Source organism: Corvus cornix, chromosome 4A (genome assembly GCF_000738735.6).
Source record: "Corvus cornix cornix isolate S_Up_H32 chromosome 4A, ASM73873v5, whole genome shotgun sequence".
Taxonomy (NCBI): Eukaryota; Metazoa; Chordata; class Aves; order Passeriformes; family Corvidae; genus Corvus; species Corvus cornix.
The window spans coordinates 7,532,789-7,560,184 of NC_047058.1; the positions used below are offsets into that span (position 1 = coordinate 7,532,789).

A 27,396-nucleotide genomic window follows, 5' to 3' on the forward strand; every position below is an offset into this window, starting at 1 on the left:
TTTACTACTCACTTCCAAATTATGTAAATGAACACCACATTATACTATACCTTGTTGGAGGTACGCTTGGTAAAATAGCCTGATAAATAAATCCTAATACAATTATAATTCATTTTCATATGACAGATTTATAAAAATCTGTAAATACAAACTTCACAGGGAGAAACACCAGATCAGAATGGCAAACACACAGGCACCCAGCACCTTCTAGAATGTTCATTTATGTCCCCTCAACACTAAGTTACAGTCACTAAGGCATGGCTTTTCTTTTTTTTTTAAAAACAGAGACACTGGAAGGGATAAGTGATCTTACACAGCTTCTAACATCATCAATTATCAATCCAAACACCAAGAAAAAACACCAGCTGCAGGTCTGCACCCCTGTGGAACATACAGGGCTCTATAATATTTAAAAACAGAGGCCCCATGAGAGGAGAACTTGAGCAGGACTTCAAGTCAAGAAAATACCTTCAACAGAAACAAGAAAGGAGCTCCAGCCCAAGTGTAGAATGTATCTAGTTTTATTAACTGTGTAAATAAAAGTATTTGGGAATTTCTACAAAACAACTACCTACAGAGCAATAGAACACAACAGGACATCAAGTACTGCTGGAAAGCAAGCAGCATTCCTGCATCCTTTTCCACTTACACCACTCTCAGAAGTCACCAAAAATCTTGACAGAAACAGAAGAGACAAGTTTTCCTGTATTAGTAAAACTCCACAGACATGAGACATACTTGCTCTGTTCTACACAGCTGTGGATTTGATGAGACACCAGTAACTTCAGAGCCAGTCCAGAACCAGCTTTATGTGACAGGACAGCTCAGCTCTTTTGGAGCACGTGGCACCACACTAAATTAGAATGTTTGTGCCTTACTGCACCATCATATGGTCAAAAAGTTAACACTGCAAGATTAATTGCAACTCTTTAAAGGAAGTACTGCTATACATATCCTCAAATGAACACTTAATCCTTTCCCTGACATTTATTTAGATGTGGACTTTTCACCTTTGTGCCACCCTGCTCTGTAGGACATCATTTGCATTTCAAGCTGCATCAGTACTTTCCATTCCAACTACCTAAACTCTCACCACTCTCAAAAGGAGAAAATACCATTTGCTTCCAGCTTCACAGTTTTCATACAACTACTGAGAACTGTTAAATTGAAATAGTGTTCTATGCCACAGGATGAAGGGATGGCCAGGAATAACTCGCCCTGGAACAGACTGGCTGTTTACCTTTCAGCAGCACTGTGCAACCTGCCAGGTAACAACAGTTACACACCTTTTAACAGCTCCAGCTTCAACACACCTGACATGTCTTAATTCCTGCTCTGAGGCTTTTCAGCATTAATGAGGACAGAGGCAGTAATTCACTCCACTGGCCGCATGCAAGCACTGAGGCACAGACAGCACCATGACCCACCTTGCTCCAGGCAAAACCTCAGTGCTTGTGAGCTAAACATTCCAAAAGTCCAAAACCTTTTACATCTCTAGACTGCTTTTAGGAGGTATCTATATATATACACCCATGTATGTGACTGCATAAAAACATCAGAAAAATCATCTAACAAAATACGTTACACATACTCAAATCAAACAGCAAACAGAACATTTTTGAAAAAAAAAATTATAATTCATAATAGAGCCTTGATGTCTATTTACAGACTGTCCTGAAGTATGGTACTGCTACAGAGACATTCATACTCCAAATAACTTTGATCATCTGCTTCACAGGCCCTCTACTGCATCTGCTGCATGCTGCACGTCGCCATGCAGTGACAGCAGAGGCAATTCAAGTAGGTAAGTTTGGATATTGCTGCACATCCCTGCACAGCCCAGAAAGAGAGCACTCAGTAGATGCCTCTCTATCTCCACAGCTACAGATTCACAGGTAGAGTGTCCCTTTCTGGAGCCCAGAACAGCACAGGTAGCTCAGGGCTACCACGAGATTTTAGTGCCAAGAAGCAGCAAGGGATCACCTCAGCGTCACACCAGCACACACAGAAATTAAAAGACAGCCCTCCCTGAACAGCCACTCCAGGTCAGACCCAAGGCTGCACTTTCCTCTCCAAAGACAGCTCCCTGTAGTGGGCTGGAATTCACAAGTTTCACTCCTTCCTGACGGCATCACTAAATCCAGACAATGAAGCTGGAGGCATTAACACTAATCACAAAGTGGCCACGCAGGGATGAAAGGGGAGTTAAGGCACCAACTCCCTCATACCAACAGCTTGGAATCACAGGATACACAGAGTAAAATGGCTTTCACAGAAGGGCATGAAATTGGGAAAAATCACAGCTAATTTATAATGCAAACTTTGTACAAGAAATTATTTTCACGCACGCAACTATCACAGAACCTTCCCACAAGAGCAAGAAGCAATTCAGCAGCAGACTGTAACCTTAAAATAAGAACTACATTAATTATCCATGAGGGAGAAAAAAAAGTAAACCCTGTTCTAAACAAGCAGAGTTCCTATACAACAGCTTATTTGTCCCTTCCTCCTTGCTACTTACAGTGACACAAAACACAGACTGGCACTCGGGAAAGCAGCAATAAGGAATGTGTCTTCTGGAGCATTGTTTCCAAGTTCAGCCCAGTCCCACAGAAGCTAAAAAAATTCCAAGTCTGTTAATCCTGTTATATTTATTGTGCATGTTAAGATGCTACGTAAGAAGTGATTTTAAAAAAACCCAAATTTTATAAATAGCATTGCAATTGCTTTGAATTGTGGCCTGCAGCCATCCCCTGCTGTAATCAATGACAAAAATCAAGCGAGCTCAGCAGCTGCAGGTCACCGACCAGACCAAAATTTGGGCTGGCAGTTATTGTACAGAAACACCCAAACCCTTGCTGAAAACTCATGCAATAGACCTCTCTTCACTTTATTTGTATCAGGCAAGTCCTACACAATATTCTGAACTGAGTCTCACGAAAAAGGTAAGAGACAGATTTTTGTTGTTACTTAAGCAAATATTCACCTTTATGGGTGAAATAACTGGTTTAAAGAACACATTGGTTTTACCAAGAAAGACCTAAAACCAGTAAATCTGTAAAACAGAACACTTTTTAATACTCTTATTAACTGCAGTTTGCTTAATTGCAATATTTAAGTCATGAGTAGATCTAAAATTGTCAGACGCATTTAATTGAAATACCATCCCTAGAGCTAAACACCGAGTGTTTATAATAAGATACACGTTATTCAAGATTAGCTAACTGCTCCCTTTCCATTGAAAATCCCACAGAAAAAGCAAGGGAAAGCAAGGGAACAAAACTGCACTATGGGGCAGGGGAAAAGGGGAGGTGTTTGCTTCAAAGGGGGTTTTGGTGGGTTTGGTTTGGGTTTTGTCATTCTGCATTTAATCAAGTGATCTTTGTTCCCTTCTCTAATATCTGCAGAAGTTATGTCTTCACGTAAAAAATGAAGGAACGTTCTTCTCTTCTTTCTTCCTAATTCTTCTCACCCTTCCTCCATGTCCAAAACCATAGATACATTCATCAAGACATCATCTACAAAAGGCTGAGTCCAAATTAATTCCTGCTTTGTTAAAAAAAAAACTTAATTAAGAGCAAACAGTATCTACAAACTGGGAAACATCTACAATACCTGCACACAGTTCAGACAGAAAGCAATTTGATTTATCCTGATGTTAATTTGCAAGGGCAGCACAGAACGAAGAGCATAAGCACAGAAGTCAAAAGTAAAATTCCCATTGTATGTAGAGATCAAAAAGAAAACTATATTCTATGGGAGAAAATGAAGTAAAGTAAGTGTATAAAAATAACAGGTATGTCAGTAACTTACTGCCTAACAAAAGAGTGTATCCTGATGTACGCAACTTCAAACAAATGGCTGCTTAAAATAATTAACACAATATATGTTTACTAAAAAAAATAAACCCAAGCAGACAGATAAGCAAACAAAAAGCCTTTTAATTCTTTCTTTTTTTCTCTTTGGTGGTCTATAAGGAAAATCAGAACAGTAAAATTAATACATGCAGGATAAGATATGCAGCTGAAAAGCTGAACAACCCAGTAATATACACTTGGTTAATTTGACTTTTTGTTATTTGCTTTAAGATCTCTACCACAAAGTTCTGCTCAACATATTCTTGCTAGCAACAATCTGCACCAGAATTAGTGTCTCTCAAGTAGCAAGTGTAGCATACACAACAATCTCAATGAGAGAGGCAATTAACAACTGCTGCAAAAAATAATTATATATAAAGATGGTTTGAAAGACAATACTCTATCTAAAATGACCTCGCTGTATTCACAGCACTGATAAAACAGTTTTCCTTTAAAAAATGCCGCTTTTTTTATTCATCAAAAGAGAAAAGCCCCAAGGTCACCTGTCAATAACAGAACAAACCCTCAGTAAATCACAGTGCTTCACAAATAAATTCCTCATCAGTAATTAAAACCAGGCCTCTCTGGCCCTGTGTTATCAGCTCATCAAATTCATTGCTCATCTAGAATAACAGATCCACATCTGCAGTCATTACAGCATGCCAGATAAATCAATCCTCTCAATGATGCTTTGAGCCATCTCTGCTCCCTTTTAACCAGCCCGATATTTATTTCCCCCTGACACTTCTGACATTCTATTTACTGTAGGCAAATGGAACTCATACGGCACCTTGTAATGGCTTTACCAAACCCCATTGTGGGGCATATCTTCCAAGACTGATGGGCGCAATAAACAAGGTTTTATGGTGTAAGTGTGAGCTTCCAACTTCTTTTTTTCCAGGAATTTGACTTCTGCAGTGAAGATGGTTTATTACATTTGATTGCAGGTGGAAAAAGCTATATCCACTTTGAGACCTGTCAGCTAAAAGCAAGCAGAAAACTTTTGAAATAATATTATTTTTGTAATTTTATTTTCTCATTGATAACAATACAGAATAAAGCATCTCCCTGTCAGGGCTTGGAAAGCAAGGCCATAATTTATCATTCCACCTCCGCCCTCCCTCCCACCAAATCAAACACAGGTCTCCTCTGTAAACTTCCAAAAGGTACAACAGCAATATATAATCTCCACATACATACAAAGTCCATTCCAAGCCCTCCCCAGCATTGCTGTTTACACTCAAATCTGAATACGTGTGGTTAAGTAGGTACACACATAGTGACAGATGAGGTCAAACACGCTTTTGGGGCATCTGAGCCCAGCAAAAAAATCACAGGTTTCTTAAATTGACTGCACAAACCAAAACTTTTCACTGTTTGGTGCATTCTCCAGTAACAAGCATCAGACTGTTGGGTTCAAAATGAGAACATAAATTGTTTCCTTGAGAATGAAACAAACAGCACAAGGATTACTTTTCAGCATAAATTTTGACTGTTTGTACACTATCACAGCTGCTCTATTTAAGGAAATTGAGTGAAAATCTGTTGAAATAAAAAGCAGAAGCATTCCTAGAATCAGAAAGTCTCCCAGAATATAACATGTGTTAACAGCTCTGAGGAGTTCAGCAATTTCTAGGACTAAAGCAGATCCCCCTCCTCCGTGGGGGTGGTGTGCTTCCACGTACATATGGACATTCATCCAGGAGATGCCTTAAAAGCATATGCCATCCATCCAGGAGCCCACCTTTCGTCCTAGTAGTCCAGGCTTTCTGTGCTTTTCGGTGTATAATCTGACTACAAAAGCAAATTTCTCGTGCAGTGAGGAGAGGCAGCCCAGCTCCCAAAGCGCAGCTTACCCCGAGCCAAGGCCCTGCACCTGGATCTGCGCCGCTCCACGCGATCCCACCCTGGGAATGAGCGGGGCTCCACATCTCGCCGCTCATTATGCACGGCTCAAAATTGACTTGCATTAAATTACTGTCACAGTGTTAGTGGATCCCTCCTTCAGCATATATTAAAATTTTATTTCTGTGTGTCAGCGGTGCCTCGCTCCCAGCAACATGGAAAGGCTGGTGGTAGAAGTTCTTTTTCGGAACAAAAATAACACCCAAGCCTACAGGAGGCTATGAATTCTCAGATCCTCCTTCCAACACTGATTCAAAAATGACAGGATATAGTCTTTTCCTTAATGAAAAATCTATATTTATCACTCTATTGTTCTTGTGAACTGATCCTACTGCTCTCTGAGGCCAAAGTTTGAATATATTGGATTTTGAAATAATAGCCCAAGGCTCTGAGATGCTGGGTCATGATACATAAATGATGAGAGGGTTGTTCCCTATTTCTCTGCTTCTTACCACAAAAACAAAATAAAAATTCCAGGATGAAAATCTTCAGAAGTCTACATTATCTACAAAGTGCAAATTATATGGGATATTCACAGAACTATAAATGATAAAATCAGACTATACTGAGAAAGATGATCTGCCTGTTCTAGGAATAAACCAGTAATTTGTTGCTGTAATACCATGAAGTAAATTCCTATTGTTACACAATCATAGATGTGACAAGCTCAACTTGTTTGGATTTTTAAAATCTTAATTCCAGTTGAGTTTGCATATAAATGTCTGAAAAGATAAATTCATTTAGGACAAAGATCCAGAGACTGAATTTATCAATCTTTTATACTTCACACTTTGATTCTGAAGTGTAACAGGGGTTGAAAAAGAAGAAACCCCCAGCTATAGACTGTTGGTGCTAGGAGAATAAAGAGATAAAAAGCCTCATTTTTTTTCCTATAGAAAAATTTAAGACTGCTGTTATGCTGAAAACATAAAGGGGAAAATCTGGAAAGTATTTTTCACCTTCACCCCATAATAAAATAGTTACTATTACAGAGTTCTGTAAAGCTGCAGCTTCTACGCCGCTGTATTTTCAGGGTATGGGGAAGAGTTGCCTCTCTAGATTTTGCTGCTTGGATGTGTCCAACTTTCCTTTGACCTTGAGTGACTCTGGCTGAAGTTTTCCAAACCAGCCACTGAATTATTCATCTTGCCCCAGTAACCAAGAGAATTTCAGGGTGTCCTGTGGATATATCTGCTCTTGATGCTTTTTTCACCTGAAAATCAAGATCTGAGATTCATAAACTGCTGGAGCAGTTTAACATGCAGTACCCAGGAGAATTAACACCTTGGGGAGGGAGTTCCTGAGATTACCACAACACTAAGTGCCATAGAAATGCAAATGCCACTTAGTTACGATTAGTGAACATTCTTTTTGAAAATTTAGTTTATGAGTTATACATATACAGTATAAACAGAGTGCATATATAGAAAAATAGAACTAAAAAATAATGATTTCTCATGCAACAATCCATACCACATCATTTTGTCCAGGCAAAATACATTTCTGGGAATTTTCACCTGTTAAAAAATGCTTTGATTTCCAGAATCAAATGCAACCTCAGTTCTGCAAATCTCAAAAGAAGATACATGAGCCTCATTCCACAGCACCAAGTGAGATGGATTCAAAAAAAACCAAACCAATTCCTCCTGCCAGGCACAGACCTGTGTCCAAGGGCTCCAACCAGGAATGGAACCAGCTCCTGCCTGACCAACTGTGGAACAACCCAAGGCTGTTCAGTCTACAGAAATGATTCCCAGAGTCTTCTAGGGCAGCTGCTGTACTCAAAGGAGCTTTGGAATGTATTCTTTTCATATTACCTATACTCATGACTTATTCTCTCCAACTGTCTCCAGTAAAATAAGTTGGAAGAAATTTATTTAAAATATGCTATAGGGAAAGGCTCTTCCCTTTAAAGTTTGTATTTTGCCATACAAAAAAATTATTCCATTCCTAAAAATTCATTTTTAACATCTAAAGCGGGGATCTGAGCAACCTTCCAGCCCAAAATAACTGCACTATGGAATACATACCTTACTTTTCTAGATTATTACATGTGTATCACATACTATGCATTCACACACAAAGTGAGTGATTGGTTTGTTTTTTTAATTAACTTTAACTGCTTACCCAAGGTGAATCTATTACCCCATTAAGTAAAAATTTTTCAGTGCTGGGGGGTTTAAAAAAAAAAAAAAAAAAAAATCACACGGTCAATGTTCCTGGATACCTTTGCTCCCACTCCTTCACTTTTCCCCCGACAGTTTCCAAGATGAAAGTGCCACTTGAATCTACAGAGTCACACACCACTGCTTTCTGTGTGTCCCACAGACTCTTCCACGTGATTTCCAACAATCCCTTGTTAGGAATCATGCTGCTCCATGCTAAGAAATGCCAGAACAGGTAATGTACATCCTTGCGAGCTATATTGTATATATTTATATACAATTTTACAAGCAGGCTGCCTCTACAGGTTTAGAGACACAGAGATATGACTCTGATCTCAAAGGCAAAGAGACAAGATCCAGTTGTGATATGTCTAATATTAGTATTTTCTGAGTTAAAGTAACTACATAAGGAGCCCTCAGGCAATCTGTTTATACTTAAATGGATCCAGAATTGATGTGCTCCATTACTATTTCCCCCTATTTGCAGAGGGTTGAAGCTTAGGAGCCAAGTGAAGAGAAGACACGTGTACCACACGCTTCATGAAGGGGGGATGCAGTTTAGGCACCCTCACTACCCCCAAACTACTGCTCTGTCCACTGCCAAAATCAGACATTAACGTCCTGCTATATTAATAACAATGCTAAATATCTTCTGCACATATAGAAGCCTAGCAACTACAAAACTGGCCAAAGAATCCACTTGAAAAATACAAGATTAACCCTTCCCCAGTCCTGCTTCCCACGACACACGGCTGACAACAAGGATTTGTCAACCCCAGAGACTGCAGAAACCAGAGCAATTCCTAGAGAAGTATTAACCCACATGTCTGTACAGCCTTGAAATCCCAACTTCACCTTCTTACGCATCACTAATTATTTTAATGACTGCTTACTTCTCCTGACTCTTAAAACATGTAGAATATGATCAAGAGAGATTACTTTGGCAGAATGTACACTCCAAGAGTAACCTATGCACAGCCTCCACAGTTTAAAGGAGGATGTGCATCCTCCCAATATTTCCACTGGTTTTTCCACACACTTTCATACAGCTGCAATTTGAAAACCATTGCATATTCCAGCTTGAACAACACTGAGTCATGGACAGCTAACCACAGGTCCATGAAGAAAGCTGACCTCTGTAACATTTGTGAGTCATCAGAAGTACAAGTTCAGCAATTTCTGAAAAACCAGATCAAAGATTGTAACTTTTAAGAAATAGGAGAGCTACCGGAATATATTGAATTGACCACACAAATATGCTCAGTGTGTCATTTCATGCTCATGCACTGTTAGGCACTGAGAAAGAGATGAAGCAGTGGGCACCCTACTGCTGTGGAAAGTAGAAACTACTGCTTTCTGTTCATCAAACTGGAGTTTCAACCATATGGGTGAAGAAAGATCTTACATTACGCTTGGGAAGTTCAAGGAAACTTCACCAACATGGCTTTACTCCATATTACCTGTAATTCCAGAAACTGTGCATCATGTACCGTACACTGACAGTCTGCAGCCTTGAATATTTAAATGTTCTACTATTTCTCAATATTTGCCAAAACCTCGGCCCAATGACAGGCTTATGTGTTTCTTCAAAAATATTCAATTACCCCAACCCACAATAAGACCACAGAAAGGAATTCATTTGGATTTCTAGACTAAATTAAGTTGAAATTAGCAGACAAATCAATAGCTACGACCATTCTCTTTAAGAACTCTCATTGCTCCTAAATGTCACAGTTGGCCTAGACATTACCACTGATACAGGAATCTACTCTAAGATCATGCTAGAGGAATGGCATAAGAGAGTTTAGTGTTCTGTGCAATAATTGTTTCAATATTTAAGTTGATTAGTACTGAAATAGTCTTTGCCTTGAATGATTATAAGAGAAAGAAAAGTCACAAAAAAAGGAGGAGGAAAAAAGTAGTAGGTATTAACTTTCCTGCTGTTTACTTGGGTATAATCCTTTCCTTTATGAAGTACAAGACCAGTAATTGAAACACTCATCTCCACTTCTCTCACTGTGCCCTGCATGGGCAGTAATCAGAGAGGTCAAGACTGGCTTAAATTCTCTCACACTTAAAAGACATCACAATTTGACTGTGTTAAGAAAGGCTGCAGGATATTTTGCCAAGCATCGTTTATCTCAGCACAGAGAACTGGTCACTCCATGCAAGCCCAGCACTCCAACCACCAAGAGGAGGAACCCATGGGAGTAAACTTAAATGACTTAACACTTTCTGAACACCAAGAAAAATAATGAGATGGCTCCTCTACTGTACCTATTAATCACTAAGTCCTAGAAAAATTCTTTCCTGTTCAACTCCTTGCAAGACCAACAATTCATAAAACACTTCACCATCTACCATCTGTTGTCACATATCATTACTCAGTGCAAACTGCCCAGTGGAGAGATAAGAAAAACATCTCAATGAGCAGCTGGGTAAGATAAAGCCCTGAGCATGTGCAGACACAGAAAAGAAAAAGATACCCAAGTCCTTACTGCAGATTACCTTCTTTGATTATGCCTAAGAGTTGGGAAATGGAGGCTACACACTACCAGAATTTTTAGATTCCTTGTTGATGTTAAAACCATCTACAAATAGTCTCTCAGCAGGTGCCCATCTCAGACATCCTGACCTCAGTACCACTGTCCTACAGACTAAAACGCCTCTGCCAAAAGCCATCAGGCTTAGGAAATTCAGCCACGTAAAGAATGGCAGCTGGATGCTGTCCAGCACTCTCTCCATTGACTTATCACACACTATCAGCCTAAGTACAGAGCCTCTATTTTTATCTCTTCTTGTGGTGAGTATCTGGATCCAGCCAATCTAAAAGAAACAAAAGAAAGTCTAGGATTGTTTGCTCCTTGATTACCACAGATCTCCTACCCAAAGAAGAACAGTTCTGCTCAAAGCCCTCACTGCAATTTAGAACCCTGATGGATTCCAGAACCTTTTAATCCAATGAGTAATCCTATGTTCTTTTTAAGTCTCCTATAATTCTTACAAAATGTATTTCAGACCTTGTGTACCAAAATTATTTACACAAATATTCCAGCACAAAATACTTTGTGCAAGACCTCTTCAACAAGGTGGTCTCATCCTTCCCTTTGAGAAGAATTTGGGGGATAATGACAAAAATACACACAAAGATAGATGTGATTTAATTCAATCCTATTGCTGGAAGGTACAGAAAGAAATGCAGCCTCCCCATCCACAAGTGTTTATGAAAACATTCCACCAGCAATTTACGTCTGTGTCAGACAAATGGCAGAGGTGTCAGAACTTGCATCCTTTATGCTGAACCATCCAAAAACAACAGAGAAAACCCAGATTATCTGCCCCAGTCAGCACTTTAATTTTTCAAAATTCATTTGTGTGAGGTTTTTCATCTTCCTTAAATCCATGTGACATCCACCTAAGCACTAACAAAAAGATTATTCTGACATCGTTGCTTTTGGCTTCTCTTGGGGGATTACCTACCTTTGTACAAGTATTTCACACCTTCCTGGGAAGTTAAACTTCTCAGATTGTATCAGTAAAGCTGTGTCTGACAGACACAGGGGCACAAGCCTGGCACACAGGCAGGGAAGCTGAGGTTCCTTAATGAATGAGGCAGAGGTTGGAAGATGTCTCAGGGAGACTGGAAGGTACTGGCTACCTACATGTAGCATCCTATGAATCCATACACTCTCATGCATGAATACTCTCACACATTTATAAAGGAATTCTCATAGAGGAATACCTGAAATTTCACTTAGTCTCTAGAATATTCTTATTTTATTGGTTAACTGCACTTTAATCATGTTTGGAAAGTACAGCAATAACTGAGTAAAGGGAAAACAAGAACAAATACATTACCAAGCTCTCAGGGCTGGTGTGAGTTGGTTTGTTTAAACTTTATCAGGTGTAATAACACACTGATAGTTTGGACCCAATGTGGGAATGTGCCTTCAAGCAGGAGCATCTGCTTATAAAGGCCTGACTTACAAAAACCAGAATTTGCTCATGGAATAGGAAAAAGAAACGCAGCAAACTGAGCTGTAAGCTCTTGGAGAGGTCAAGGCATGATTTTTCATATAAATATGCTTAAAATATAAATTTATGATCGCCTAAATATCTAAATTTAAAAGCTTTCACTCAAAGGGAAACGATAAACTAGGCACACTGAAGAGATGAGGACCCTCTTTACTTGGACACTTGTATTTTTATATTAAACGGCAAAGCTGTTGGTATTTTTAACCAGCAGTTAAGTATTCAAAAAAAGAGAGACTGAGATATGTGAAGTATTTAACCGGCTCAGGACATCTACCAGTGCAATGACAAGCACTTTGACTGAAAAAACTTACAAATAAACATATTCAGTCTTTCAAATCATTCCATTACTAAAGCCAAATGCAGAGACACTTGCACCCATTGTTTATGAGAACTGGAAGAGAAAGTACTAAGTCAACAATAACAACAATAATATAGAATTTAAAGTTAATATGAAAAATTATGGGCAAAGATCAGACAGAAGAATTATCCTCTTATGAAAAACAGCACTAAAACAGGACTAGAAATAGCACAGCAAGCCTTTATTATTGCTTTTTGAACACATACACAAATTTATCTTGTACCGCTATAGTACTTTCAGCAGTTTCATTGTCAGGTCCCATTTTCTGCTTCCTCCGTTCTCCCCTTCTCCTGATTCAAAACCATCCCTTTAACACATCATTCCTAATTAGATGATTAGTGCTTGGAAGGGCAGGAGATAAGTCATTTGCATAATTTAATCATAAAAAGAAGTTAAAGATACAGATTTTGCTCTTCGTTTGTACAATTATCTTCACCAGCCTGGGGGGCTGAGATATTAATGTGATTAAACAGTATTTCTGCAAACAGGCAACTGTGTGTCCTCTATTAAAGCAGAGCTGGAGGCAAATGAAAAATTAATTTTAGAAGACAATCAATTTTATTCTACATGACTGTAATAAATAACAGCCCATCTGCAGACAAGTCATTAGGCCCTGGGAGGCTACACGTGTCACAAAGTCTAAATGACACACAAGGCCGAATTTTCCACCAAAACCAGAGTCATAAATAGCCCACCAATGACCACTCCTGTTCAGAGAGTGCAAAGGATCTCCCAGAAAAGCCAGGTGCATGTGGCTTCCAACCACCAACCACCACGCGGGCTTGTACAGTATCCACAAATACAGGGACTTGGTGGTTTACCCTTCATCAGGTTTTCAGTCTTTTCTGAATTCTGCAAGAATAAATCAAGATTTGGCTAAATAGCCAGGATGCTACATATGATACCATTACCTCTATGAAATGTACCTGTTAATTAAATACATAATAATTACCAGTTTACTACTTTTTAAACTGTTAAGGTACATAAAATTATTTTTCACTATTCTTTACATGCAGTCACCTCCACTTAGAATATTAAAACCCACTCCTCAATTAAAAATAATCCAGATAGTCTCAATGATATGAAATATGATTATGCTCCAAGTAAGGATTTCTGAATATCAGCAATGTACAATATATGCACAGCAACAAGTTTATAGTATTCACTCCAATGACAATGTTTTTTCTATTTATCACCACTGGTAAACACTTCCCTCAATGGAAAAAGTGAATATTCCTATACACCCTGAAATCCCTGATTCTTGACAAGTGTTTACCAGGCAATGCAAACAAACATCTCTTGGCTCTCACTACTCCTAGCCCGTGTAGTGCCTCTCATCACAAAAATGCAGATACATGGATTCTTTACTGGAAAGGTGTGGGGTTCCGTAATGAACTTTCTCTATGTCTATTTCCTGTACAAGTATATGGACTTAATTAACAAAAATCTATCCAAATATGAGATTAGCTAAATACACAGGGGACAGAACTGATGTCCCAAGGCTTGCTTCATTATACCACTTCCAAATTTGCACAAAGCATTTCCTGATGTGGACCTTAAATAACTTACAGATTAATTCATGGATATGCACTGAGGTTTGGATGCTTTCTATGCTGGCAATCCAAAAATCACTGAAATCAGTTGGAAGACTCTGGTTCTACAACAGTCCCATTACGGAATTTCACCTGCAGTGAGTCAAAAAGAAAGCAAAGCAATCTCCTCCTTCATGAGAGATCCAAAGCCTTTGTGTTCATTCAGTCTCCTCTGCAGTCTTACACAGAAAGCAATGGTAGGGTCAGGACATTACAAAAAATCAACAGCCAAAAAAGGAACTTTCAAATTTTGCCCACAGTCATACAACCAAACTAAGCAATCAACCCAAGCACTTAAATAAAAATACTCTTTGCCCACCTACTGTCTGTAAACTTGTTTACTAACACTCAAATTCTCATAGCACTAGACACTACAGGGAATTATTCTGGCAACAATCTGATATCATCAGATAAACTACTTCATGTGCATAAGATGCTAAAAAGAGCTTCTAACTAAAAAGCAGAACAGGGAACAGCAGCATCAAAAACCCCAATACAAACACCAACATCAAAACATGGTCAAGAAAACCTTAAACTTTTTGGCCTTAAAAGACACTTTTAAAGTTTTAAAGACAACTCAGCGACCAACACAACAAATGAAACCTGCAAGCAGTGTCTGCTGTTTGTGTATTCAGTTATTGTGTTGTTTTCATGAATGACAGGTCAATCTAGATGAGCAGGAAAGATGAGGCTGTGTGGCCACACGTACCTGAAGATGTCAAAGAGAAATTCTGCGACGGCAAAAGATGGGGGCAAATGATCATCACAGAACAGGCACACCCAGACCCTAATACAACACACTACTTAAATGAAATGCAGTGCTGGTAGAACAAGCCCCTTACATAGCTGGCTTACACGTGAGACTGAACAGCAGAGAAGCTCAACCCTGCCAGGCATTTAACTTCCTGTTAATACCTAAGTTTGAAAAAAAACAATAAAACTGTGGCATTTATACTATCAGAAACTTCACGTGAATGAAGAAAAAAAGTTCTTATGACAAGTTTCTATCCAGATCAGAATATACCAGTGTCAAGAACTCCGTCACTCAACTGACGTTTACTCAGTGAACGCAAGTTCTTAAAAATGTCTTTAGAAGTCTAAAGCCATAATCTGAAACACTCTATTGCACTCTCTGCATTATTCAGGAAAGATGACTACAATAAATGTCTCACCAGTATTTTTTGTTTTGCTTTCACACCAACATGAATAGAGATTCTCTCCTTTAAGGACGAATAACTAAGATGGAGCAGTTTATTAGAAGGCTGTGGTTGTGGGGTGGGAGAGGGACATGCAAACTAAAACTCTGAAGAAAGCATATTAAAAAAGGGCAAGGTAAGTGGATGACCAGAAACCCTCTAGCTTAACATGCAAGAGGAAAGCCATTCATGAAATTACAAGACAGAAATGTTTGTAAGTTCCAGCAAGAAGAAACAGATTTGTTTGAAGCAAAAATCAGTTGTGGAACAAGTAATGCAATTCATAAAAACAGAGCAGAAAGAAGTGACAGCAATTCTGGTTCTGAGACAAGAAATCTTAGTTCATACAACAGTGGAATCAATTAATGCTCTTCAGCACTACTAACCATGAGAACAAGTGAGGTTTGCAGTGTGTTCCAGCAACAATTCTGCCCAAACCCTTGCTGAAGGCTCCTGCAAGAGGCCGGGTGGCTGTGGCTGCTGAGAGCAGCACATCCGCCCTGGCACACAGGCACAGGTCGGGCACAGCACACACCTGGAATGCAGCAGGGGAGCAAAAGGTGCAGCCAGCCTGGACTGAGCTCTCTGCAAACAGTCAGACAGCCTTGGAGGATATAAAAATGATTTTGTAATGGCAGGATGCTCAGCTCAAGGTATTTTACATCACCTATCAGATACATGAACTGCCATATAAAACAGCCCAACAAATAAAGCCTTACAAGCAAAAAGGCTCCCCAAATCTACAAATACATCTTTCAGCAACAAGCTCATACAACAGTGGGAACTGAACACCGAGTTCATTACCCTGGGTCCTTTTTCAGTATCCATAATCTGCTCTTGTCTAACTGCCAGCATTTTACTACCTTGCTCTGCTCTGGTTTTTTATTGTTGGTTTGGGGAGTTTTTGTGTGTTTGGAGGAGGGGTTTTGGTTTTTCTTGTTTAGACATGTATGTTAAGTTTCACTGGAAAGACTTGACGTTTTTCCTGCTTCTATTTTCCTGTATTATCACAGCAGCTCTTTAGAAAATTGCCCTCCTTCAGCACACAACAACATTTAGAAGTATGAGGAGGAGAGGAGGCAGCTGCAGACACCTGCGGCCCCGAAGAGAGATGCCTTCATCAGCCCCACAGAAAACAACAGGGATAACATTTCACAGACACAGGACATTCTCTGATTAACTGTTATCAAAACAGCCTATTAGCCCGCATGTAAAACTTGCACTAGGCAAAAACAACCGCTACACACGTAAGGAAAGAATAACGCATAATATTTTAAACATGCTGATTAGAGGTTCTAAATGAAGCTCAAAATATTTCTTCTTTCAACTAGCTTTATCTACTTAATTAGCAACTCTTAAGTTACTGTAACACACAAGTAACTAAATCCCCCTACTGGCACAACCTCTGTGCCAGGAGCTTTCTTTACAGCCATGTGCATTTTTTTTAATTACAAATATACAAATATTCCTCTCTAGGGGCGGTGCAGAATAGGACAAGTCGGCTCCTCAGCACACACACAGGATTTCAGGAAATCATTTGTGAGACAGAGATGGCACAAGATGACATGGCTGATTCCCAGGAAGGACAAACACAACAGCAGCATGTCTGTACTGACCTGCCTGAGTGACTCATCAGCAGGGCAATGACCCCAGCAGTGGCTGCCTGTGACATCTACTCCCAACTCCCCCGGAATCCAGCAGTCCCAACAAAATCTTTCTTCCACAGCACAGTTATTTCTACTCTGCAAATAAGTCTCCTAGAAAGGCTGAGCGTCAATCCCTGAAAATATTCAAAATCTAAATGGAGAGAGCTAAGAACAACCAACTCCAGCTGACCCTGCCAAGACAGAGGAATTCATCTAGACCACAGAACCCCTGAATGGTTTGGGTTGGAAGGAACCTTAAAGCTCATCTCATGCCACCCCCTGCCATGGGCAGGGACACCTTCCACTATCCCAGGTTGCTCCAAGCACCGTCAAACCCAGCCTTGGACACTTCCAGGGATCCAGGGGCAGCCACAGCTTCTCTGGGCAACCAGCACCCTGAACTTGGCCTTCTCCAGCTCCATGAGGTTTGCCCAGTCCCACCTCTGCAGCCTGCCCAGGCCCCTCTGGACCCATCCCTTCCCTCCAGGGTGTGACCACCCCACCCAGCCTGGGGCTGCTGCTGAGGGCTCCATCCCACTGTCCCTGTCAGGGACACCAATGTTGAACAGCACCAGTGCCAAACCCGACCCTGAACACCACTGCCCACCGGGCACCACCTGGGTATCGAGCAGCTGATCGCAGCTCTGAGCCTGACCATCCAGCCAATTCCTCACCCATGGTTCATCCATCCAGCCCACATCTCTCCAGTTGACAGGAAGGGATAGCCATGATCTCAAAATGCACCAAGATGACCTCAAGAGGACCCTGCTAACCTCAACAATCCTGTGATTCTGCAAAATACGTTAGATTTGGAACTGTACACACAGCATGAAGTAACTCTGATGAACCTTTTAAAATAAAAAGTGTTCTGTTTTAATTCCACTGTCCATTCAGACTTAAAAACAGGAAAGAAAAAAGTCTTGATGCTTTGTTGATTTGAAATACCACGAGGGCATCCCAGGCTAAAAGTTCTCTTGCCTCAGACTGGACAGAATTGCATTACATGCTGAGAATGTTAGCCACTTACACTATGACAAGCATAAAAAGAAAGTAAAGACTTTTAGTAAGGACACCAAGGTGGCCCATACAGCCCCCTAAGTTCATTTAGCAATTTTAGTTCATGCCCATAGCAAATGCAATTTAAACTGAATTTCTGAATTACTCTAAAGTCTCCCTCTCCTATAAACGTGTACAGCGAATTTTCCAAAAATCAAGGCTGATTTCCGTAGTTGACAGCTTTGGAAAAATCCAGACGTTTAGTTTAAATTGCATCATATATAAATTTGCATGTATGTAAACATTTTATCAATGATTATGGGTATATATCAATGCCGTAGGTCCTATACTAAATACAACTGCCACTTTCATTCACAGGGTAGCTGAAATGTGTTATCTGATAGAATATGAAACCCTGATCATACAAGCCTATGGCTGGGAACAACAGTGAGGAAGACTAAGAACAGTGAAAGCAAAATGCTGCTGAAAAACAGCCCTGAGATTCTTTTAATGAAAAATCAGAGCTACCTCTGCTCAAAATACTGTCGTCCTACCAGAGACAAAAAGGATGCGGGGGTGGCACTCAAAGGAGGCAGCACAACCTCCTGGTATGAAGCTCATTTCCGTGTCTGAGCACAGGAAACCTTCAAGTCTCACAAGGTGTGAGATGTATCAGGTTGAGTCTTGAATAACTGCAAGTGCATTGGTGATGCATAACGTGACATATTTCAGTACATTTTAGTCATAAACAGACTGGACTTACTTTTAGACCAAATAAATAGGTAACATCTTGATTATACAAACATACTTTTCACTCAAAGCCCCTGAAGTAATTTTTCCTCTGTCTTACAGAAGGAATACAATCAAGAAAAAAACTAAAATCATTCCAGGAGATGACCTCAAAATTCTAGGTCTACCCTACACTTTGTATGTCACACACAACTACAGCCAGTGTTAAGGGCAACTGAACCATTTAACTGAAATGGAAAAATATTTCAAAATATTTAAGATTTCACCTGATTCACTGATATAATACATCAGAGAAGGCACTCAGCTCAAGGAGCATAGAAAACTAGTCGCCTTGCTGGGAAAAATCTGAAGGAACATATAGTAAGGATCTTTTCAATACTTACATTCCTATAAAATACATTTCAATACTTCGGTGACTGTATGCCAAATCCTTAACTAATACTGTCACTGTAAGCCTTTCAATTAATGACAATATTAATGGAGCTTTATGTAGCATAGATAATAGTGCACATGCATAATATAGCAAGATACCTCAAGTTTTACACATTAGTAGTAAAAAAATCCATTAATAAAGAATAATCCAATAAAAGCTCTGTTTGTCATGGCATTACCATACTTTTTAGTGTAAGAAAAAAGGAGTCTCCTTCTTAAATAACTACTGAATGCTTGGGGTTCTAACATATTGCTGCAAGCTATAATGGTTATAACTGTTAATCCAATACACCTTTTATACAAACCCATAAACACACGAGTGGAAAAATAGCACAGATGTTCATCTCTAATGCAATTTCCATTCAATTTCCTAAGTGCAGTCCCCGTGTGCAAACTAGCTTAACGTTATGTTTAGCTTGCAAATTCTTTTAATAAATAATGAATGCAATAAAACTGGTAGATCAATGGCAAGCTGAGAAATCATAAAAAAGCCTTTTGTGCTCATGCTGTTGCCGATTTCAAACTTTAATCCAGCTACAGATCAATACTACTTTTCTTTTTAACCCATCCCATAGATAGCAGACAGAGTGGATGTAGGTTAAATGCCGGTACCAGATATCAATTTCCAGAAACTTGATAACATCAGGCACAATTGCAATCGAACATTTTATACCTTATCGTAGCAACAATATACACTGCTAAACATCACACTTAAGCCACTGCACAGTAATAAAGGGAGCACATTAATTGGGTTAGGTTCTTACTTTCTGGAGAAGTGGCATTTGTGAGTGAGTCAAGAAAGGCTCTGACATAATCTATTTTAATGAGCAAAATGGGCTCAGCGGGTCAAAATGTACTGACAAGGGAATATAATCTCCCCACGCCCGCTAGTGACAATAAACTTTATACACGCACACACAAAACAACAACACGGCTGCGCTACCAAAAATTAAAGGCGCGCAAAGAAATTTCTGCTTTACAGGATTCGGATATTGGAACCTTCTGGGGCAGGTATCAAAGCACATTAGTTAATAGGTATTGGTGTTTCTTACAGGTTGTAGAATGGAGAGAGAGGGGAAACCCTATTACTGAGTCACTTTGGATAGCCCTGTTTTACCAAGAGGGAACAAAGATCAAAAGCATGTAGCCCTGAGGGACAGTTCTAATATCAAGCAGGATAAATCTAAATCACTAAGAATCATTACTAACTAACATACTTGTGCTTGGGAATGCAGGTTTAATCGGGACATATAAAAACCTTGCCTTGGCTTACACCAAAGGAACACATCCCAGACAGCAGTTAACCCTGAAGTAGCCTCATTATGTTTGGGACTGATATTAGCACCATGTATGTAAATAATCATTGAAATTACGCATTTCCATACAGCTACAGGTTTTATTACACTGATAATCACACAAAGAACTTACAAAAGCAACCAGCTGGGAACTTTCCACATTTTAAAGTAAGGATGCAGATAATTTTGTGCCTGGAAAGGCACAAAAGAGACTCAAGATCCTACATTCAGCAAGTACAAGATCAAACCCAAAAAACCCAGAAACACATAATTCTTTCAAATGCAGGATTCGGTAAATATGTCCTACCTTTGACAAGAAGGGCTCAGATCCTAGAAACATTTTTAAGTTCTTTGCCCTTGTTCTGGCAAATGGCCCCTGACATGAAAGAGAGGTTCACCTCAGCAAAGTCAAAACAGGGACCTCACAGCCCAGATTTCAACACCTTTTTAATATTGATCCTGATGAACAGCCCTTACAAAATGCCAATTCCTGCCTGAAAGCAGCGAAACAGACCAGAAAATTCTTTAAAACATCTCACGAGGCTCATCTGAAATATTTTCTGCAAAATTACTAAGGTAGGTAGAGACTAGTTTCTCACTCTGAGGCCACTGCCATACAACAAAACACTATTCTTTAATTCAGTGGGTTTTGCTGCGCTCCTCAGTCCTACCAAAGTTGATTTTCCCTGCCTTTCAAACCAGCGCACAAACAGAGGCTGCGTGTGCAGCCACAGCCCCAGCGTGAGAATAATTCCCCATCTACAGAGCTGGTCCCTTCTGGAGGCTCTCTGAGCATAATGCTATTGCCACACATTGATATATTGGTGAGAGAAAGGCAAATATAACAATGCTAAAGCTTAAACTCATTTGAATAAACTGTGAATTTCTATTACATATATTGTTTCCTTTATCAAATTGGAACTACTGGAGCAAGAATACCAAGAATGCCAACATAAATCTAGATCTGTTACAGCCAGTTTCTCCAATTTATTCTCAGAAGCCTAAAAGACAAAAAGTCAAAGTTCTTCAGTGTGGAGGAAAGATTAGGAAAAGGAACATTCCTGATAATTTTTTAATTAAAATAAAAGTGCCACAGAGAGAGAGACCAGGTTTAACAAAATGATTGCACAAGATACTATTTTATCCTCTAAAGAAAAACAAAGATGTCCACAAGTGGTTTAGTAAACACTAAGGCATAAAAGCCAATAAAAGCTGTGCATAGCCTATGTGGGAAATAGATCTTCATTACTCATGGCAGAGTACTTTATACTTTGTGCAATGTTTTCCAGAATTTAAAACCTTTCTACAAAGACACATTCCAGCCTCTTTTATGATTTGCGTTCCACAGGTTCTGAGATAATGGATACCAGACTGAACTGACCCAAAATTAACAGTGATCAACAACTTCTCCAATATATCTGGCTCTACATGGGGAGTAGTAGCAGAAACATAATAAACAAGTATTTTAAATCCAACAGATGTTGAATGCAGACATAATTAACTTTAAAAGAAAATTCTTAATGAGGTAAAAAAAGAAGAAAAAAGAGAAAAAGCCTTACTTCAGGCTGTAATCAATTTAGACACAATGATATCCTATTTATAGCAATACTTTTAACATGTTATAGTCTTATATTATTTATTCGTATCATTTCTATTACAATGAAATATTAATGCTGAGAAAGTGGTTACTCTATTAAGGAGCTATCCTATGTTTAGATTTTAATATTGATCTCCACTATTTGGGAATAATTAATCATTCTGTAAGAATCTGCATTTGCCTGTGTTATAATACAATCAGAAGTTTAGCATCTTCCCCACAATAATGTCAAGATCAAATTTATATTTTGACCTATTCCTAAAGGCAATTTAGTTATTCCAACAGAAGGGGGAAAAGGGGATACCGCCACTTTAAAAGCTTCAATCTCTTTGACATTGCTGGCAGTGTATGGGAACATTAATGCATCTGTCATGATAACAAGCTAAGAATAACATCTAGACATCAAACCGAGCAGAGAATCCATCTGAAGTGATTCATTCAGATCTGTCTCATTGATTTATTAAACACAGGGCAACATCTGCAGCCTCACAGAGCCGCTTGGCGAAATTAATGCAAGATCAATTCAAATGGAAAAAAGTGCAAAAGAGATAAATCAAAACACAATTTGCATGCAGTTCCACAATCAGGCTTATTGGGTGCAAATGCTCAATTTTCCTCCCAAAGCAAATGAGTTTAAATGTTGTTTTATCTTTGTAGAATTGTGTGATTTGAAGTGACAGTGAAGAGTTCTGCAGGTTGAAATGGTGAAAAGAAAAAAAGGAGAAGAAATGCTTGCAAAGACCTTTTGAATATGCAACAAGAATATCATTAATACCTAATTGTTTAGCTTTTTTGTCTTCGCTACACAAACACAGTATTTTTCAGTTGTAGAAGTCTCAGTAGAAAATTACATATGTATTATGCATATACACATGCAGGAATCATACAAATACTCCATTTTAGAGGAAAAGCATGTTATACTTCAAATGGGGAGCTCTAGTGCTATGAAGAAAGAAGGGAATTTCAATCAAGGGTTCTCCAGATTAGATATGCATCTGATGAAAATATTCAAGTATTTTAGGAGTTTTGAACAGGCACAGACTTTAAAGATACCCAAAAAGAAAGAGGGATTTTTCCAAAAGCACAACTGCACTGCTCAGAAAGTGGGAAAATTCCTTTCTCCATCTCAAGCAGAATGCACTCTGCCAGTGATCTCTCTCCAGAGTGTTTGAAGTGAGCCTCCTCTCCAAGGAAGACAACTGAAAAACTGATCTTTCTGTATTTAAAAATGCTAACACCTCCAAAATTCACAAATTTGGCCAAGTCTGAATGCAAGCTAAACATCCACTTAGAAGTTTATGGACAATCAGATGTCCACATTTCCCATCAATATACAGGAAGCTGTGTGCAGTGCTACATGGCTGGATTGCTTTAATTATAATCTTGACATCAGTCTCCTAATAAAAGACAGAGTACTGCTGACTATAGGGTAGCTTTTAATAGTCAACATGACTAGACCCTCATTATCTCATAAAATTAAATGTCTGCATTTACTGCTTAAATTCATTTCTAAAGCCTTTTATTGTTTGTGAATAGCCGAAGTAATACAAAATATTAGCTTAACTGGTTACTTTAAATCACAAAAAATATGCCATGCACTGAAATGCTCTTTTCTGGAAAGTGTTCTGACTATTCACTGAATAATCCAGACCAACACTATGCTTTTTTAGTGGTCAATAGCATCCATCACATATAGAACCCTGTGGAAGAGGTTGTGATCATACTCATACAATCCTGTTTTTCAGGACTGACGTATGCACTATCATAAACACATTCTTACTACAGTTTTAAATTTCATTTTAAAAATAAATCCTCATTACAGTTTGCTGGCTTTTTTTAGTTAAGTAAATGTTATGCTTTACTACTAAATTTAAGCATGCCTCCATAATTTAAGTGATCTTCTAAGGTATTGCCCATCAGGAGCTAGATTTTGTCGCTACGTTGTACTCACTCGAAGGTGGGACCTGTAATGAAATGAGCAGTTAGTTTCATTTCACAAACCTTGCTTGCAAATTAGAGTGCATGGTGCTGGCTAACAACAAACATTTTAGGAACATTCTGTAAACATGCTGATGAAAATTTAAACATTACAGGTGAATGTACTACAAAAAGACACAGGTCAAAACTGCTGGACATAGTAACTCCTGTTACAGAACACAAACACCAAAAAACTTTCGCCCACGAGTGTATTTCTCTGCAGCTCTTACTAGCTCTGTAGACAAACTCTACTAAAAAAATGCAGTCGAGTAAGCAGCAGAAATAGAATTTCTCTCTTTTTTTAATTATTTATAATTGCTGGTTTGCATTCCAATTAAAAAACTTACTATAAGTGCACACTAACATAAGAGACGTCGACTTTTACAAGTCAACCACCAGTGAAAATAGTAATACCTAGCATTTCTTACTGCTTTTTCTGGCAGCTCTTGAGTGTACTGCAGCATTTCTACAGTAGTCAAATACAGATATAAATCCCTATCAAATAAAAAAAAAATATTAACTAGAAAAGCAATGCACAGTCTTCTGAGTGGAGAGCAATATTTCTAAAAGACCATGTATTTTCAAGCCTTTACTTTCCAGGTACAGAACTAAATATTGTGAGCATGTCTTTTAACAGTTCTACTGTATTTGATTTGTTTTGATTTGATAACATGCACTGCAGTGCTCCCCAGGTCACTTCACAGCAAACAAAAATAAATAGATTATTCATGTATTTAACTATTTTTACCCAACATTCTCTCCAGTAAGTATGGACTGTTCAAGGGAAATAATAATCTGCAAACAAAATGAGGTATTAAGCATTTAATGAGCACGGCAGAATACAATTAACATTAAGTTACAATCCTTGAGCAAAGTTTCAGGTGTGCTGATAACACTCCTCATGCCTTACACCTGAAACCATGAATGCAAAACACATTGATGTGAGCAGGTTCTTCCAACCAGTGACATTTTCATGAGGCATAAACAAACAAAATGTAAAGGGATCTGCTATTCCTGAACAGATAAAAATAAAATGTTTTCATAGCAGGGTGGGGAGAGCTTGTGCTTAAGCACATTCAACACGTGTGAGTCTCAGCTGAGAGCTCTGCCTGGGGTCAGACGCGGTTCTGCCCTGCAAGAGCCCCCTCACACTGCTCTGCCTGATCTCCAGCCTTTCACCAGGGCTCCGTTCCACTGACTGCTCCTTTCAGCCCTCCTGGAGCATCACTCGGCTCCTCACCTACAGCTCCCCCGGCCACCCTTCCCACTGCTCCCTGCATTACCCATTCCCTCATCCTATCACGCCCATAAGTCTTTATCAAAGAGAAAAGGAAAAAAAAAATTGTGAAATACAAGTTTTAAACATTTAACACTTTAGCATTTCAAGACTTTAAATCACTGGTTGTAAGAGAGCAGAAATCATTAGACTGCATCTACAGGCTGCATCATCAAATCAGATCCTGTATTTCCCTAATGGAAAACTTTGGCACGGTCACAGAAATTAACGAGATGTATTTCTTTAACCATCAACTTTCATGCTAGTCGAGTCTCAGAAACACTTCACAGAAGCATTTACATGTTAAATGTGCCCCTTAGTAATCTAACGTATATGAATAAAATTAATGTAAGTCTCAGACCTTACTTCCAAACCCATCACTTTAATAAAGCAGTAGGTGTGATGTCATCGAGGTGCCTCACATTGAAATAGGCAGCGGGAGAAGGTGTTACATAGAACAAGAGCAAGAAAAAAAAAGCACATAGTTCGTATTAACATATCTAGGAATTAATCTCTAAAACGTCACCTGTAATATAAAGTGATTTGAAACAAAGCAAATACTGCATTCAAGAATGACGCCCGGTCTGCTCCTGTTTCAGCTCACAGCAGCAAGAGCAGGATCAGGCCCCGAACTGGCACGAAATTAAGTAAGTTGTTATTAAAAAAATAAAACCCCCGCTCAGTGCTAAGCAGGTCGAACTAGCGACACAAAGCCCAAAGTTACTGAACATTTGCACGCTGCAGGTCGGATATCGTACCCAAAGCTCGCTGAAAGCGTCTGTAAAGAAAGTTTGCTGCCACAGAAAGCAGCAGCACACTGACATGCAAATGTTTCTGGAGATGTCCCTCACCAACTGCTGAAGCAGGGAATGTCATCTCCGAAGTCCCTGCCTTACACCCTGCCCCACGGCACCAGTGTTCCTGCCGAGCCCCGAGAGGGTTTTGTGTTTATTTGGATCATTATCATTTCTAAAGGCAGCAGCCATGAGGTCACAAACCACGATTATAACCCCAAGTATGCAGGACCCAGCAGGGATCCGGGGCTCGGTGACCGAAGCCGGGCAGGGCAGGGGCTGCGGCCGCTCCAGAGCTGCGAGTGCGGGAGCGGAGCCGCTCCGGGGCACCGGGACCCGCAGCCCCTGCCCGGGCACCCGGCTCGCACCGCCCGCGGGAGCGCCGGGGCCGGAGCACAGCCGCGGCTTTCAGCGGGACAACAATAACGGAGGAAACTTTTGTGTTTCGGGGGTTTTTTTAAGGAGTGTTTTCGGGAACTATCGGCTTTCCCTGCTTGGAGAAAAGTTTGGAGACCGGCGCGCGGAGCCGCTCCGCTGCCCGGCGGTGCCGGCCATCGCGGGGCTGATGGAAGCAGGGAAAGTTTTCCATGTCGGCACCGCCGCATCCCAGCCCCGCTCCCCCTCAGCCCCTCGGTGCCCCCACGCCTCCCTCCCCCGGGACCCGCGCCCCCGCCCCAGCTGCGCTCCCCGCGGGCCGGCCGGGGGCGAGAGCGGAGCCTGCGCTCACCTCGCGTTGGTGCAGTCGTTGTACAAAGTTTCGAAGTCCTTCCTGGTGATGAGCTTGCAGCGGTTGACGCCGGGCTGGATGGCTCCCAGCCCGCGCAGGATGCGGACCTGCTCCACCGTGCACACCACGGGCGATATATCCAGCCGCTTCAGCTTGGTGTAGACCGTGTGCAGCCCTCCCACCAGGTGCTTGAGGAAGAGATCAAAGACCTGCGGCAGGCAGATCAGCTCCTGCCCCTCCACGAGGAACGAGGCCACCTTCACCCCGTGCAGGTCGACCATCTTACACTCGTTGCCGCCGCCGCCACCGCCGCCCGCGCCGGCCCCGCCGCCGCCGGCCGAGAGGAAAGTGTTGACGAGGCTGTTGGTGAGGCGCGGGGACTCCGCGGGGCTGGAGTACAGCGGGTCCGCCCGGAACAAACCCGCCGAGCCCCCCGCGCCGCCGCCGCTGGAAGTTGCGGCGATGACGGGCGGCGCGGACACCGCCATGGCCGGCGCGGCTCCCCGCGGCTGTCTCAGCCCCGCGCTGCGCTCCGTGCGGTGCCGCCGGACCGCCGCGCTCCCGCCGCCCGCACGCAGCGCCCAGACCCCTCCCCAGCGCCGCCGGGGGAGAGTGACGGCGCCCTCCAGCCAATGCGCCCCGCCCGCCGCCAGCGCCACCGCCGCGAGTGGCTGCGGGCGCGGGCGGGGCGGGGCAGCGCCGGCCGCGCACCTGGGGCGGGGGGCGGGAGAGAGCGAGGGCAGCGCGTCCCTGCGCCCGCAACTCGGGGCAAAGTTTCGGGGGGGGACCCTCGGGCCG

General features: G+C 40.8%; 1 protein-coding gene across 2 annotated transcripts in view; it reads right to left on the bottom strand.

Annotated features, from left to right (window-relative positions):
* Positions 1-27,154, bottom strand: part of DACH2 (dachshund family transcription factor 2) — a 249,971-nt gene extending 222,817 nt beyond the window's left edge. For both annotated transcript variants that reach the window (XM_039572249.1, XM_039572248.1), the window contains exon 1: positions 26,599-27,154. In XM_039572249.1, the coding sequence (XP_039428183.1) occupies positions 26,599-27,086 (488 nt within the window). In that variant the 5' untranslated portion in view covers positions 27,087-27,154. The remainder of the gene's footprint in view (positions 1-26,598) is intronic.
* Positions 27,155-27,396: the final 242 nt, after the last annotated feature.